General features: G+C 44.4%; 1 protein-coding gene across 1 annotated transcript in view; it reads right to left on the bottom strand.

Annotated features, from left to right (window-relative positions):
- Positions 1-4,810, bottom strand: part of LOC149366063 (membrane metallo-endopeptidase-like 1) — a 125,689-nt gene extending 120,879 nt beyond the window's left edge. The window contains exons 1-2 of the mRNA XM_089548157.1: positions 3,740-4,810; positions 271-312 (exon numbers count right to left, since the gene is read on the bottom strand). Coding sequence (XP_089404283.1) covers positions 271-312; positions 3,740-3,830 — 133 coding nt within the window. The 5' untranslated portion in view covers positions 3,831-4,810. The remainder of the gene's footprint in view (positions 1-270; positions 313-3,739) is intronic.
- Between the last annotated feature and the right edge of the window lie 11,523 nt (positions 4,811-16,333).

Raw genomic sequence — 16,333 nt, 5'->3', positions numbered from 1 at the left:
TACATGGCCTAGTGAAGCGATGGCTTCAAAATCTGGTTTCTACACCTTTTAACACCCATTCCACTGTCTGCCTATCAGGCGCAGTTCTGGAAAAAAGGTAAATGTATTGCCTTGAAAACCTTCTTCGTGGAGATACGAAGAAGACATTCCATTTGCCGGTTCTCAATTACGGCCAGGAAAGATAATCTGTGAGAGCTGCAGATAGACATTAAGGACAGGGCACAACTCGAACCAAAAATCAAGTGTGAGAAACGGTCCGGGATACTTTACCTCGCAGCTTGCATACTTCGGAGTGACAGACTGTGTAGTTTCCTAAATAGACGCGGTTGAAAGAAGGATTTCACATGAGGAAAATTAATTACGTGGAACTGACATTTATTAGCAGTGTTATTGTAAATATCGTTCCAACTAATTGTAGTTTTATTGGATTGGACAGGACTGCTTCAGTAAGAACACGCCATGAGCTGGTAGATGAAGCCTAAGCTCCACTTCATCACGTCGTCAAGAAATTGCCGCCGTGATAGCTTCCGCGGACGCTGCCTATAGTTTCGGGGGCGAATATGAATTCTTGGGCTTTGAGGTCTTGCCCTTTTTTCTTATTTCGGGGTCATAGTAGTGGATCTAGGTTTAATCACCCTTAATCAAGCACACGCAAGAGCTGCTCATTTTAATATTTTAACGGCAATATTTTACTCAGTGTTCCTTCCTGTCAGGTGCAAGCATATTCAAAGTAAAAAACAAGCAAAGCTTAGATGCACCCTTGGACATGCAGGAAAAAGAAACCTTTCTCATTGGTCAGCCCTGCTTACAATGCTCTCTAGAATACGAAAAAACTGATGAAGGCTTACAAATAGAGTGATTTTCAAAGCTTGCACTTCGGGGTCTATTGTTCCCGACGAATACATACCCAGCAATTCTAGATGAAAACATTTTTAAACCAGAAAGAGTTTATAAATGCATCTTTTTCATATATTTTAAGATTTCACTATAACAATCAATATATCCGCTTATCTCCCCTCGGCAGGCCTGCACTTTTTTGCTATTAACGCTTTCGCTATCGTCAAAAGCGGTTCCAATCGTTTTTTTTTTTCGGCAGTCTTTACTACTCGATGCGATCAATGGGAAAACTTCAAAAGAAAAATTTTGCTATGCATAGAAAGAATGGACCATTACCTTCAATATTTCTGTAACAGCATCTTCCATATACGGAATATATATCGGTATATAGATCGAAATATATCGAAGGAGGAGGATGGGGGGTAAGCCACGTGGTTTGGAAAAAATAGCTGGAGGAATGGTGTAGTATGCACGCAACCTTTCAATACACTCTGCAGGGCAGCCAACCAGGCATTACCTGATTAACCCCCTTGCATTTCATGTCAATTACCTAGTTATTTCGCTGTTCTGGTCAGCACCTGCGGCCACTACCGGCTATGAGTAGACTTGTTCTCTTGCCACTCCCAAAAGTACGCTGCCTATCGTTAACTCTTGTTCGCTTCCTAAGATGTTCATCTTCACATTAGTTTTCCTGGTAACTTTGAAACTCACCATGCTACCTTTCCTATCTATGTCATCAGCCCTGCTGTGCTTACCAAGTTTCTAAGCATTAGTTCTTTGCAAGGAAATTCATTAACATTTGTCAGCGGCCCTTTCTAATTCGGCTCTTTCTAATTCAGCCCTCTAAGTACGTTTTTAAACACTTTGTGGATTGTAGTGGCGCAATGAAGGACAATGGTGGCTATACAATGCCTACAGATGATTTCTGGAACATTTATATATGCCCCTTCAATACTCTAATTAAGCAATGTCTATACTACTGGTGTTGTATGGACTGAATGAAATGGTTGTTGTAATCTATAAAGGATATGTATAGGGGCCGGTTATACCTTGCTCATTTCTCTACAACCTGATCAATGCTCCACATAACCCTGTCCTGAACCAGCTGCGATCACCTTATCTCAGAAAACTTCGTATCTTCATCCCGCGACCTAGATTTTTGCCGCCCCCTGCTACGCTTGCCTTCTGTTGGTATCCAGTACATTACCCTAAAAGACCGTCGGTTTCCTTGCCTTCGCACAGCTTGCCCTGCCCAAGGCCATTTCTTCTTCTTGATTTAGACTACGACGTCATTAACCTGCGTAGTTCTTAGACCCATTCTGCTACCTTCCTGTTCTCGTTACACCGATTATTTTCCTTTCCATAGCGCCCTGAGTCCTCCTTAGTTTAAGTAGGACCCTTTCGTTATCATCCGTGTTTCTGCCCCACAGGTAAGATGTAGTTTTTCCTCATTTTTTTCTTGAGGCATATTGGTAAGCTGCCAGTCATGATCTGAGAGAACCTGCCATATGCGCTCCACCCCATTCTTATTCTTCCAGTTGCTTCCCTCTCGTGATCCAGATCTGCGTTCACTACCTGCCATAAGTAGGCATATTCCATAACCACTTCCAGAGCCTGGCTACTAATTGTAAACTGCTGTTCTCTTACGAGACAGTTGAACACTTTTCGTTTTCTGCATATTATATTTAGTCCCACTGTTCTGCTCTGCCTGTCTAGCTCATGGGTCATAGTTTGCAGTTCATCACCTGAGTGACTTAGCAAGGCAATGTCATCAGCAAATCGAAGATTACTAAGGTATTCTTCATTAAATCTTATCCTCAACTGTCCCAAACCCAGGCCTCTGAAAACCTCCTGCAAACAGGCGCTGAGTAGCATTAGCGAGATCGTGCCACCCTGTCTGACACCGTTCCTTTCTGGAATCTTATTGTTATCATTATGGAGGACTATGGTGGCCTTGCAGCCCTTACAGATATCTTGCAGTGTTTTGACGTCAGGCTCGCCTACGCTCTGATTCCGCAATGCCTGCCTGACTGCTGAGGTACCGACTGAGTGAAATGTTTTCTTCTTAGCTGTGATGGCTAAGTATAGGGGCTGGTTAATTGTCAAGCAGCCTTTACGAAAGCCTGCCTGATCATTTGGTTGATTGAAGTCTAAGGCTGTTCTCACTCGATTCATCCCATTTACTTACGCCTAAAACCTTTCGTTTTCGAGTTTTGTTTCTTTGGTAACTCCAGTGGTAAAAATCGGTTCATATTTTTTAACCCCGACGTCATTCACACTCAGGTCATTCACTAGATATTTCCGATAATTCCAGGTTTTCTGCGTAATTTTTTACAGCAAAATACTATTCTTGTAAACGCTTGTTTTCTTGCAGAAAATGAGATTGTTTTTCTGTATTTATTTACACAAATATCCTGAAATAGGCGCACGCTATCCGCAAAATTTTATGTGGTTTCTGCTGCTAAGTGCTTTAGAAAACTATGTACATAATCTGGAAGGCGCATTTACAGGTAGAAACAAAGTTTAACGCGATGTTTAAGAAATCTTTTCAGGCTGTAATAATTAAGTAAAAGAGGGTTTAAACCGAAAACAAAGAGACATGCTCATGCCAAACGGGCTTTAATTGCTGTAGTCTCCGTCTAGAATACTTCCACGTCTTCGTTGCTGTAGATTCATTAGATACGTACGGACTCTAAAGACCTAGCACATAGTGAGGGCTGATGCAGGAGGTATTACCTTTATTGAGATTCGTGGTCAGAGCTAATAATGCCCGCACTTTATATGCGCACCACACAAGCATGGGGCTAAGCTTCAGCCCCAAGAAAAGGCAGGCAAACAAAAATAATCAGCAATATTTCAGTCGGAAGCACAGTAAAGGTGAAAAGGGACCCCAGGGGCTTGCCTTCTGGACTTTGCTTATACTCCATTGCTGCAGCTGCCAAGGTTGCCCACGTTGACAAGCACGCTGCTATCAATATATTCGTGGCCGCCATAACTTCTATCCAGAAAATGGCCGAAATGAAAACAATTGCATAGAGCGAATATGGAGAGTAGCTGCGGGCGCACCGGTATACAGGGTCTGTTCTGAAAGTAATAGGACTGGTTTTTTCCTGGGCGAACGGGCGGACGAGAGGCTGTCTGCGCGTGCAGGATCGTTGAAGGGGGATATTGGGAATGCTGGGGAAAATCGGCAGTAGGCTCTCGGCCGTTGAAGAGGGGAGGTCGCTTGTACTGTGAACCCCTGTCGAAACGTCTCGTCACGCAGAATCGTCGAGCGTTTACTGGATCAGCGATACGCGATCAAATTTTGAGTATATCTTCGTAAAACGGGCAAAGAGACTCACAACATGATTAAGGAGGCCTACGGTGACGCTTCCATGGGTAGATCAGGTGTTTTTTGAGTGGCACAAGCTTTTCCGAGAAGGTAAGGAAAGAGTGGAGGAAGACGACCGCTCCAGACGCCCTTCGACCAGCAAGATCAACGAAAATGTGTAGCGAGTGAAACATTTACTTAACAGTGATCGTAGAATGAGTATCAGAATGATTGCTGATGACTAGAGCATTCCTCAAACCCAAGTTTTTGAGATCGTGACAGAAAACTTATCCATGAGGAAAGCGTGCGCGAAGTTGGTGCCGGGAGTGTTGTCAGAGGAGGAAAAGTTCAACCGGTAGGTTCTTCTTCATCATGTGAATGAGGACCCCGATTTTTTGCCCAGCACAAGGCGGCAACGCTGACTCAGCACCCCTACAGCCTCGACTTGGCCCCGCCAGACTTTTTTCTATTCCCGAGAATAAAATCGGCGCTCGAGGGGAAACATCACGGATTGGTAGAGGTGGTTCAACAGTCCGTGACGAGGAAGCTAAACAGCATTGCGGTCCAGGCGTTCCTGGAGGCGTACGAAAACTGTAAAACTTATTGGCAGCAGCGTGTAGGTGCGGAAGGGTGCTACCTTGAAAAATTGTTATCGTTTGTACTCTTCTCTTGAATAAATTTTGTTTAAAAAAATGAGTCCTACTACTTTTCACATTCACATTCATTTATTCCACATTTATCCTGGTACAGAAAAAATGTGAGGGCAAGGACTAAAAGCTGCTAGTTAAGCAGCTTGACTAAGGCCCTTGCCCCCTTTGATGGCAGCGTACAGGGGTTTAAAATCACACAAAAAATTACACACAATGATTAGATTAGTTTCTGCAGAAATTCTTGCACTACAGCACAAAATACGATCAAATAATATTTTACGCGCGTGCACCAGAAAGCATTATACCGAGTCAACACACACACACACACACATATATATATATATATATAACTCTATACACAAAAATTTATACATGTACATACTTCAAAAATGAAATCTGAAACACAGACAAATGTATTTATGCAGAAATGTTTCTCTAATTACAACATGGAAATGCCAGTCCTTAATCTATTGCTTCATGCAGTTAAATTCCTAAAATATTTAACGAGTGCGGGTCTTGACGATGTTCTTATGTCCATGTCTGTGTCTTGAAGTGTGTTTAATAATACTGGCAAGCGATGTTCCAATCTATTAAAACCGTTATTTGTGCGCGAAAAGGGGACTAGCCAAATGTTTCTGTGTCTTATGTTGTAAGGAACATCCAAAGATTGTCTAAGATTGCACAGCGAGAGAAAGCATGTATTGGATTTTGCCAACGAGATTTTATACTTCATACTTAAGTTTAAATTGTACAGATGTACAGCAGGGACTATATTATATGTTGAGAAAAGCTCTGTTGTATGGCCATCATACGGTAAGCCTGCAATGTGACGGATTGCTTTCTTCTGCATTAAAAATAGCCGGTGTATGTTCGCCTTTGATGTCGTTGCCCAAACAAGGCTACAGTAATTGATGTGTGGGGTAAATAAGGCATTATATAACATTAGCTTTATCTTAGGTGGAACAATGTAACGAAGTCTGCACAGAACACCACAGGCCTTGGCCAAGTTGCGAAACACATTTGTTACATGTGCATCCCAATTTAGATGTTCATTAAATACTACACCTAAGGTTTTCACCTCATGTACAGTATCTATTTTTTCTTGGCCTATCTTTAAACAAATACTGTAATCAAGAATTTTTTGCACAGGTCGAAATAGGACAGCCTTGGTTTTTTTCGTATTTATTTCTAATGAATTTACTTTACCCCATTCTAACAGTTTACTAAATGTAATATTACCTAAAGACGATAATTCACTAATGTCCTCTGACTGAATAAAGAAACTTGTGTCATCGGCATAGACTACAAATAATGCCTGGTTGCTTATTGTTACTATGTCATTTATATAGATAGTAAAAAGAATGGGTCCTAATATACTACCTTGGGGCACTCCACAAGATATATTGCGTAGAGCTGACGACTCCTCTTTTAGTGAAACGCTTTGTTGTCTCGCGGACAGATATGATTGTAAAAGGGCAAGAGGTATTCCACGGAATCCGTAATGTTCAAGCTTAGAATATAGGGTTGTGTGGTTAATTCTGTCAAATGCCTTGGAGAAATCTACAAAGCCGCCTAGTGTTAATTTTCGCTGTTTGAAACCTTTAATAATAAATTCCTTTTGTGTGAGAAGGGCCAGTTCTGTTGACATACCCTGCCGGAAACCAAACTGCTGGATGGATATTATAGAATGCTTATCACAGAACGATACAACTCTTTTGCAGATGACTTTTTCCAATCCTTTTGATATGACAGGCAGCACAGAAATAGGCCTATAATTCGAAAACTCATTTTTGTCTCCCGACTTAAACAGAACAGTGACTCTGGCTAGCTGCATTTTTTGTGGGAAAACACCAGTAGTCAAACAGGTATTGAAAATATGTGTGAGAGCAGGTACTAGGAGCTCGAGCACAAACTTTATGGGGTGGATAAGAAGGCCATCAATATCACGCGCTTTGCTATTCTTCAAAGACATAAAAATGGAATACACTTCATCTGGAGTAACTGGATCAAAAAAAGCAGTGTGGGCATTCGGTAGACCCAAGTAGGACGATGCTTTATCATCATGGTTACTGTTCGCTAAAGTCGTAAAGTATTCATTAAACTTATTTGCTAGTTCTCTTCCTTTAAAACTTTGATTATTGACACTAATTTCGAGGTCTCCACTTTCGTGCGTATTGCGATTTAAAAGTTTATGTAATTCACGCCAAAGAGCGTCTCCCCGAGTTGCAACGCGACCAAAAAGATTTTCAAAATAAGCGTGTTTAGAGTTGCGTAACACTTTTGTTACACTGTTTCTGTATTTCTTAAATGATATGAAGTCATTGGGGTCTTTTGTTTTCAAGAACTGAAAATACATCGCATTTTTTTCACTAATCATTCTAATACATTCGTCAGTGAGCCATGGTTTCCGACATTTTTTGCGCTTTTTGACAGATTTGTACTTAAAACAATCTGTGTAAGCACGTTTAAGCAAACCCAAGAAAATGTCGTAGGCATCATCAGCAGTAGTACACTCAAGCACAGATGTAAAGTCAATTTCCTCAACTGCAGTTCGGAAACGTTCAAGCGTTTTTTCATTAATTTCTTGAACTAAAAATGATTCACAAGGCTTTTCGAAGTTTTTACATAGCTCACCGGGCTTACAAAACATAAAAATAGGCAAATGATCACCCAGAGCTGCCGTTATAACGCCGGCTTTGATACAGCCTTCCGGGTTATTTGTGATGAATATGTCAAGAAGACTTTCAGAGTGACAAGTGATGCGTGTAGGCTCTGTTATTACGGTTGAACAATGAAAAGTGTCCAGAAGCAGACACATACGTTGCGAGTTTAGAGTAGGCTGAAGCATGTTAATGTTGCAGTCACCACCGATGGTAATGTGCAGTTTATTCAAACACGCGAAATTCAGGAGCCTTTCTAAGTAGGCAAGAAATTGATCAGTATTCCCATCTGGTGGCCTATAAGTAACGACAAATATAGATTGCTTGCATTGGAGCGTCAGAGTCTCGTAATCGGGAGTAATAGCTGTGAAGTCGGGGAGCACTACGCATGGCAACTGTTCTGATATCAACTGCATTACTCCCCCACCACGCCTGCAGGGTCTGTTTAGGTAGAAACTCCTGTAGCCTGGTAGACAAAGCACTTCTTCTTGCGTTTTATACCATGTTTCGGTTATCATTATGATATGAAACTTGAATCTAAATTCATCAAAAAATGTTGTTACTTCATCGTATTTGTTCCTTGCAGACTGCGCATTAAAATGTAGAAAGGCAAGGTGCGCACTGTTTTTCGGGCAAGCGATATTTTTCGGTGTGTTCATCAGCACGGGAAAAGAAGATGCACTGAGTAGCGCAAGATGTGCTTACACAATCTTTTCCAAATCAGCTTCGCATGAAATCCGGATGACACGAGATGTCTCCGTTTTCCGCGCGAAAACTTTGCCGCCTTTCGCCCATGCAAAACGCCAGCTCATTGCCTTCTTTTTTGCGATAGTCTTTCCTAGCAGAAACTTAAGCTGAGGGCAAAGGTGTTCGTTCACAAACACCGATGTCTTGGTTGAAAATCCTAGGTCTTCGGTATTTAGTTTCTTGCTGCGTGCCTTGTCAATCACTTGGTTTCGTTTCGCACGGCTGTTGAAAACGGCAACAATGTTCTTGCTTTCGGCGTCGTTCCAAACAGGAACACGATGGCACACCTCGATATCCTGCCTATCTATAGGCTCACCCACTGCGTCGCCCACTTTAGCAAGCAGCTCTTCTAGGTTTTCATTATCCTCACACGGTACACCCTTTATTTCAATGTTCTTGATCCTAGAATACTGATCTTGTTCAGTTACTCTAGCAGAGTTGTCGTGCACCTGTTTTCTCAGATTTTCAAGCTCCTTTAGCAATTCTTCATGAGATTCTTTTAGTGCAGCATTTTCCTTCTTTATTTCGGCACACTCTTGCTTCATTTCTTCGTAGTCTTTGTTGATGTACTCTAGGCTACTTTTCAGCTCCCTCAGTTCCTTTCGGAATTCACGCTTTAGGTCAGCAATTTCTGTCATGTCGCAAACAGCACGCAAAGCACTACACGTATCAAAAACGTCACCGGCAGCAGAGGCAGGGCAGAGGGCAGTGCAAAATAAAAGATACAAAAATGACAGCTCAAACCTGCGATTCAAGATGAAAGAATAAGCGTTGTTGCCGGTCCACTGCCTCCGCTGCCAAATGACCAGGATGGCGATGTTGCAGTCCTTTTATAGCCAGGCGACGTAGCAGTGCTGTGATGCAGTACCACGTGATGTCCACCACGTGATGTCGCAGGTATGCAGGGGTCCTTTTGTTGGCCGGAAATCAGCCCAGGCAGTCCGGTGGTCCACACTATCGGGTGATAGCGCTCGGGGCAGTAGGCGTCTGCGATTCAAGATGAAAGAATAAGCGTTGTTGCCGGTCCACTGCCTCCGCTGCCAAATGACCAGGATGGCGATGTTGCAGTCCTTTTATAGCCAGGCGACGTAGCAGTGCTGTGATGCAGTACCACGTGATGTCCACCACGTGATGTCGCAGGTATGCAGGGGTCCTTTTGTTGGCCGGAAATCAGCCCAGGCAGTCCGGTGGTCCACACTATCGGGTGATAGCGCTCGGGGCAGTAGGCGTCTGCGATTCAAGATGAAAGAATAAGCGTTGTTGCCGGTCCACTGCCTCCGCTGCCAAAAAAAATTTAAGCGTAATTCAGAACAGACCATGTATATCGGCCGTCTCACGCGCTTAAATGTCAACACCAGAGATGATCTATCGCGACGTCAACCGTGGCATCTGGTTTCGCGAGAACGCAGCTGCCCTATCTGCATCGACAATGGCACAGTAACAATAGTTCACGCGGGCTGCTAACATTTCTTAGCTGCCACTGCTGCAGGTGTTCTTAAGTGTTTTGCACAATGACACAGCGACTCATGTATCAGGAGATTACAGCGAATTGTAAGGATTCTGAAATGGGCTCACCATTTGGACATACTTTTTAAGAGTGATATGCTTTCTAGAATGAGATAAAAGGCTTGATTTAGTACGCTGCCTCTTAACACCACGCCGCCGCGGTGGCTCAGTGGTTATGGCACTAGGCTGCTGACCCGAAACACGTGGGTTCGAACCCGACCGCACCCGCCGCGATGGCTCAGTGGTAAGGTGCTCGTCTACCGAGCCGGAGTACCCGGGTTCGAACCTGACCGCGGCTGCCGCGTTTCGATGGAGGCGAAACGCAAGAAGCGCCCGTGTGCTCTGCGATGTCAGTGCACGTTAAAGATCCCCAGGTGGTCGAAATTATTCCAGAGACCTCGACTACGGCACCTTTTTCTCGCTTCCTTCTCTCACTCTTACCTTCCTCCCTTCCCTTACGGCGCGGTTCAGGTGTCCGCCACGATATGTGAGACAGATACTGCGCCATTTCCTTTCTTCAAAAACCAATTTACAATTTACAATTTTACCCGACCGCAGTGGTCGAATTTCGATGGAGACAAAATTTAGAGGCCCGTTCTGACCGGTATCTGTTGTTTCAGCCGGCGACTTCGTTTTGGCGGACGCGGTTGTTGCGATGCGTGTCTGTTCTTTCACTCTTTCTTCTCACCTTTTTTTTTATTTAACTCTCCTCTATCTGGACGAGGCAGCGGTGGCACGTGGCACCCTTGCACCTTTTTGGGAGGGTGCAAGGGTGTTAGTTATAGACACAGAAATGCTCCCTTACGGGTGCAAATTTTTTTAGTGTATAAATAAAACGTTATTTCATATACGTTTACTGCCTATTTCTTTGTTTTTCCGTCAGAGATGAAGATACGATGGTTACGAAAAGAAATGAGTTCACAATTTAAAACGGATACACAGAAAACAGATATCCTGGTAAATAATAGAAAATTGCGACCAAATTAGCTAGTTTGTTTGCAACGTCCCTACTAAGGAAGCCATGAACTGAAGGCCGGAAAAACATTTCCTCCTAGTTGCAGTTTCTGACCTAATTTTTTTCCTAAGTTTCTTCCACTGATTTTTTGGCGACTTTGTTGGAGCGCAATTTGGACTTGCGCTTTAGGCGGTTCTGGAGATTCCATTGTGAGTGCTCTGGGGAATTGACACCGGGCTTTTCAGAAGAATACTTCTATCCGATACCGCATGCCGCAAATCATCCATCAAAAACTTGTCCCCGCACTGACAAAAGACACCATTTCCCGAACAATACATACCGGCAAAATCAAGAAAAGAAATGCAAGCAAGTGATAAAAAAACCTTAGCAAATTTTAGTTTATTGGGGGTTTGACGTCCCAAAGCGACTCAAGCTATGAGGTACGCCGTAGTGAAGGGCTCCGGAAATTTCGACCGCCTGGGGTTCTCTAACATACACTGGCACCGCACAGTACACGGGCATCTAGAACCGAAATTCGACCGCTGCGGCCGAGGTCGAACCCGCGTCTTTCGGGTCAGCAGCCGAGCGCCATAACCACTGAGCCACCGCGACACTACCTAAAATCCAGCGGCAAGGCACACGTTAGAAACCAAATGATCTAGGGTGACAGGCGGTGCGCTCACACAACGTTACCAGTGCGAAAGCACTTTTTGCAGCACTCTCCGGGTTTTTGCGCTGTGTGTTTGTGTGTGTGAAGCCTCTGAGTAGCAAGTGTAACTGGCCCACTGGGCGAGTGGACACGTCAATCGCGCTGTGACTGGCTCACTGGGTCAGTGAACACGTCAATCGCGCTGAGTAGAGGTGCCTTTGATGTGTATGGACTTGATGGCGCGGTAGCGAAGTCGGCGCTGCGGGCCGGGAGAGTATATGCACCGTGCTTTTTCACATATTTCGTGTTTCGCAATGCTAAACTGCTAAACCTCCACGCTCCAGCCATTTTTTTCGCTCTTCCGGATCACGAATGCTTCCACATCTCGCGTGCACGCTGATCGCGATGCTTCTTCACGACGTGTGTTTGATTCTAAAGGAGACAGTAAACCTCATAATGACCATATGGAATCGCAGGGTTAGAAGATGAAAAGTGGCGCTTGAGGAAAGGAAATGGCGCCAACTTCTGACCAAACGCAAACAAGGTAAAGACCACAGCAAGTGTTCCGGTGGTGATTCGGCCATTGGCAAGCTGCTGAGAATCCGCACCTTTTCTCGGTTTTTCACCAATATCACGCACTACGAAAACACCGTTGAAAAATTCGCAGGAGCCTTACGCGTTTCACGCTGCTAGATCATTCGGCCGACAGACGCCTCAGAACCCTCTCAAAGGGCCATCGAAGCGGGCGAGCCATTTGGCTACGCCATTGTAGATACCTCGGTTTGAGAGCAGAGCGGCTGCTCTGATTATTTTTCGCAGCGCAAGAGACAAAGGACGAGACAAGTTCATAGACCTTTGTCCTTTGTCCCTTGCGCTGCGAAAAATAATGTCACACCAACTTGCCCAAGCTTCTGCAGTATCTGCTGTTTTAGTATTTATTTTTTTATTATTCATTTATAGATTCATTTATACATGCCCCCGCCGCGGTGGCTCAGTGGTTACGGCGCTCGCCTGCTGACACGAAAGACGCGGGTTCGATCCCGGCCACGGCAGCCGAATTTCGGTGAAGGCGAAATTCTAGAGGCCCGTGTGCTGTGCGATGTCAGTGCACGTTAAAGAACCCCAGGTGGTCCAAATTTCCAGAGCCCTTCACTAAGGCGTCCCTCATAGCCTGAGTTGCATTGGGACGTTAAACACCGTAAACCTAAACCAATCTTTTATACATACTGCGGTCTTGTTCAAGACCTTAGCAGGGTGGGTAAATGTACATAATTTCACATACACAAAGGCAAAACAATAGCAGTGCATTATTTCAGGTAGTGATGTATTCAGCATTGAGCATGTATCGTATATACTCAAGCCTGTGCAGGCGTGGCACAGGGAAGTTCTTGCGCGACTGTCATCAGACGCCTTCAAGGCAGTTTTTAATTCTGAGCCTTTTGAACTCGCGCCAATGCGACCCGGCGTCGCATCTGCAGTCGAGAAGGCCATGGTATCAAACCATTGTGCTAGATGGTTGTGATTCATATGACACCCACGTCTTTGCGAGCAGCTTGACACGTTTGGCGCACAAATCATTTGCCGCTGTGACTGCAGTAACGCACTCTAGACGCTTTTTCTGAATCCCCTTGCCCAAAACAGAGAAAATAAATCTGCTGCGCTGTTAAGCACAAGACCCGGCAGCAATGCTACAAATGTCAAATGGGAGATGCGCTAAGAACTATATCGCTCTGCAAACATGGAACTGTGGGAGCAGCAGTTACTGTTTATAGACGGATCCAACATGGGGACAAAGCAGCAGATGTGCTTGGAAACTTAGCTCAAAAGAGACAAAACAAAGACAAGTATTTGGTGTGTCATACTTGTCTTTTTCTGCTGTTTTCAAGCGCCTCAAACTAACTAGCCCAAACTAAACTAAGCCCCTGACAGCATATGCCCTTTAAAAGAGACCCGCCAACCAACAGCGCCGACATGTCACAGCGTCGTGCTTTGCCTCCATGAACCTGTTCGGATGACACCGCAACTGGCTGGCCGATGCGATGAAGATCGATCAAGATTGCTTTCTTTTTTTTCATGGTACTCCACTTCACGAGAAAGCCGCGACCGTAACAAACGACGCTAAGTGCGCTGCGTGCCCAGCACAAAAAATAGAAAGAGCCGAATGCCGTCACGCGCAAAGCATCGAAAGCGAAGTGAGACGCCAACTGAGCTGCCCAGCTGAGAAAGGAATGCTTCTTGGGGGCTGCTTATCAATCAGCGAAAGCAGCCACGAAGATTATGAAATCTACCTAGCACGAAGAACACAAGCAGTCGTAGGTGGCCACACATCCTGCAGGAATTACAGGTGTGCCCTTAAATCTACTACGCCTTTTCTACAACGCATTTCAGGCTTTCACTTACTCGATTGCGAGAAAGAACGAAAATTCCACAGCAAGAGCTGTTTCTTGGACATTTGAGCACTGGAACACGTGTAGGCCCATCCGGTTTAGGCTCTGTGGCGTACTCAGGAAGGATACCCAGTGGTAGTTTGTTCGAGCGCAGCTCTAAGGCGCCCGTTTCTTGCTTCCGCGAAGGCGTTGTCGGCGTAACCGGTTGTCCAAGTAGCAGAGCGAATTAAACGTCACCTGGAAGGTGTCTGCCACGGGAAGATCCCGGAGAGTGGCTAGCAGCACCACCTACCCGCTGTGAAACGCTGTGCTCAAATTTGGCATTGCCCGCAGTCGTAATCGTCTGCCACTTTTTTTTCTTCGCCAGAAACCTTCCTCATTCAGACTGCGCCCCTCCGTAGACCTGATGCTCAGTTTTGTACAAAGCGCCTCAGGGGCAAGTTCACTTGCGTCACAAAGTAGTGTGTCGCCTAGGTTGACGAGGTGAATCACTCGGTTCTTGTTCTCACGCCGCGACTTCGGCCAGTGTCTTTCTAGCTCCGCTTTACTGATCAGAGAGTACCGTCACAAGCAGGAACCGACTACTACTAACACCATCTTCTAACACTTCGGTCTCAAATGCAGTCTCTGCCGTCCCTCACTAATCGAGGCGACGGAATAGACTGCACCCGATAGGACATTGTGGCGAAAGAGTGCCAATTTTGTGTCCGGACTGTCCGGTGATAAGACAGCTTCTGAGTTTACAGCGTACTTTAGTTCGCTCAAAACCATATCGGTTGCTCGCAAACGACTGAAGAAAAAAAAAGTTTGAGTATGGGTCATTTTTCGTTTCCGTGTCCGATGAGTGCTTCTGCCGTCTACAGGACTATTTTTCTTGCCGTACCTTGTCTTGTTGAACCTATAGTACTATTTTTCTTGCCGTACCTTGTCTTGTTGAACCTATAGGACTATTTTTCTTGCCGTACCTTGTCTTGTTGAACCTATAGGACTATTTTTCTTGCCGTACCTTGTCTTGTTGAACCTATAGGACTATTTTTCTTGCCGTACCTTGTCTTGTTGAACATATAGGACTATTTTTCTTGCCGTATCTTGTCTTGTTGAACCGTTTCAAGGCACACTTCAAGAGATCATGCTGCATTTGACCTCCAGCCCGAAGATTCATCACGCAGCGAGTTAATATTTTATGTCAAAATGTGCGTGGACTGCGCTCTAAGCCAGTGAGTTTTTATATGCTTCAGCTTTATCTAATCTTCGAATTACCATTAGAACGGAAACTTGGCCTTGCCCTGAAATTCCACCGTGTAATTAATTTTCACAAAACTGTAAGATGTTTGTAGAGATATTTCGCCACTGTTTCATTATAACTTTCTTTATTCCCCGACCGTGACATGAGCTTGTCGCCATATCACTCATAAAAATGTCAGGTTGTAATTTTGTTTGTTTCTGTATATTTCTGTACATTTTGTTCTGTACATTTGTTTCTGGATTGTGTTGCTTCGTTGCCGTCAATGCCAGGGGGACCAAGATTTTTGTCAAGCCGCAAAGGAACGGCTTTTCTTCTTGGCCCCTTTCACAATGTGTACGTCATGTTGTGAAGAACAAATAAAATGAATGAAATAAAAGAATGAATATTCGGTAGCGACCGTGATTACTCTCAGGGTGAGCATGCTGGGGAGTGTTTTAATTGCTGCTGACAGCTTTTCGCAGTCTTCGCGCAGTGCGGATATAGAAGCTCTAAAGTAATCTGTACAGGTTGATATTCGCTGTGGCGTCAAGTAAAATATTTTGTTTTCCAACGATTATATTGCTCCAAATATAAGGAAATTTCAGCCGTGTATTATTGCTGTTGAGAGTGTAGTTAGCTCCAACCATAATCGCAAGTACCTGTTCACTGGCGATTTCAATGCGCAAGGCATAGACTGGACTATTGGCACCGCTGTCGGTTATAACCGTTTCGCCGCTCCCAAAAGTGCGTGCGTGTTTGTTTTTGCTTTATTTACCGACCTTCTGACTAAGTACACCGGTAAGAACAACTTTGAGAACACGCTAAACCTGTGGCTGTTTCGCCATCTGCCATCCATACTGGCAACCTGATAAATGTCATCCTCCTCTTAAATCTTTGCACAGTTCTCGTCTTACGCATTTTGCGCTGCTCATCGCTTTTCCTTGGCTGCCTATAGATTTACCAGGCTCAGATTCAACCAGTCATTCTACAGCGTAAGAGCGTCATGAATACTTGGCATTGCCTTCAGCTGCATAAAAGATCATACTATGATAATTTTGAATGCAGGTATTCCAGTGTAGTCAGAAGAGGCTCATGGAATAGATAGTGACGATGCTGATGCCGTTCGAAGCGAGTCGCTGTCAGCAGGATAGTGTTCCGTTTGAGCTGTACAACGGGTTCATTAATGGCTGAATTTCATAAGAAACCAGCGAACCTGTTTTAATAAACGCCAAGATGTCCTGGTACGCGCTGAAACCGCAATTGTTTTAAAAAGAAAGGGATTGGCTCACAATTACATTCCTCGAGCTGTTAAAATGGTACAGACATTAAGTTTGTGGATGTTCGTTTTTTGTTTTTTTTTTACTTGAAGGAGGCCTACAGGCCAAGTAATAATTAAAGTTAGCT

This window comes from Amblyomma mixtum, chromosome 1 (genome assembly GCF_055824585.1).
Source record: "Amblyomma mixtum isolate Tamu chromosome 1, ASM5582458v1, whole genome shotgun sequence".
NCBI classification, from domain to species: domain Eukaryota; kingdom Metazoa; phylum Arthropoda; class Arachnida; order Ixodida; family Ixodidae; genus Amblyomma; species Amblyomma mixtum.
The sequence above is the reverse complement of the archived record's forward strand: the minus strand, read 5'-3'. Positions and strand labels throughout refer to the sequence as shown.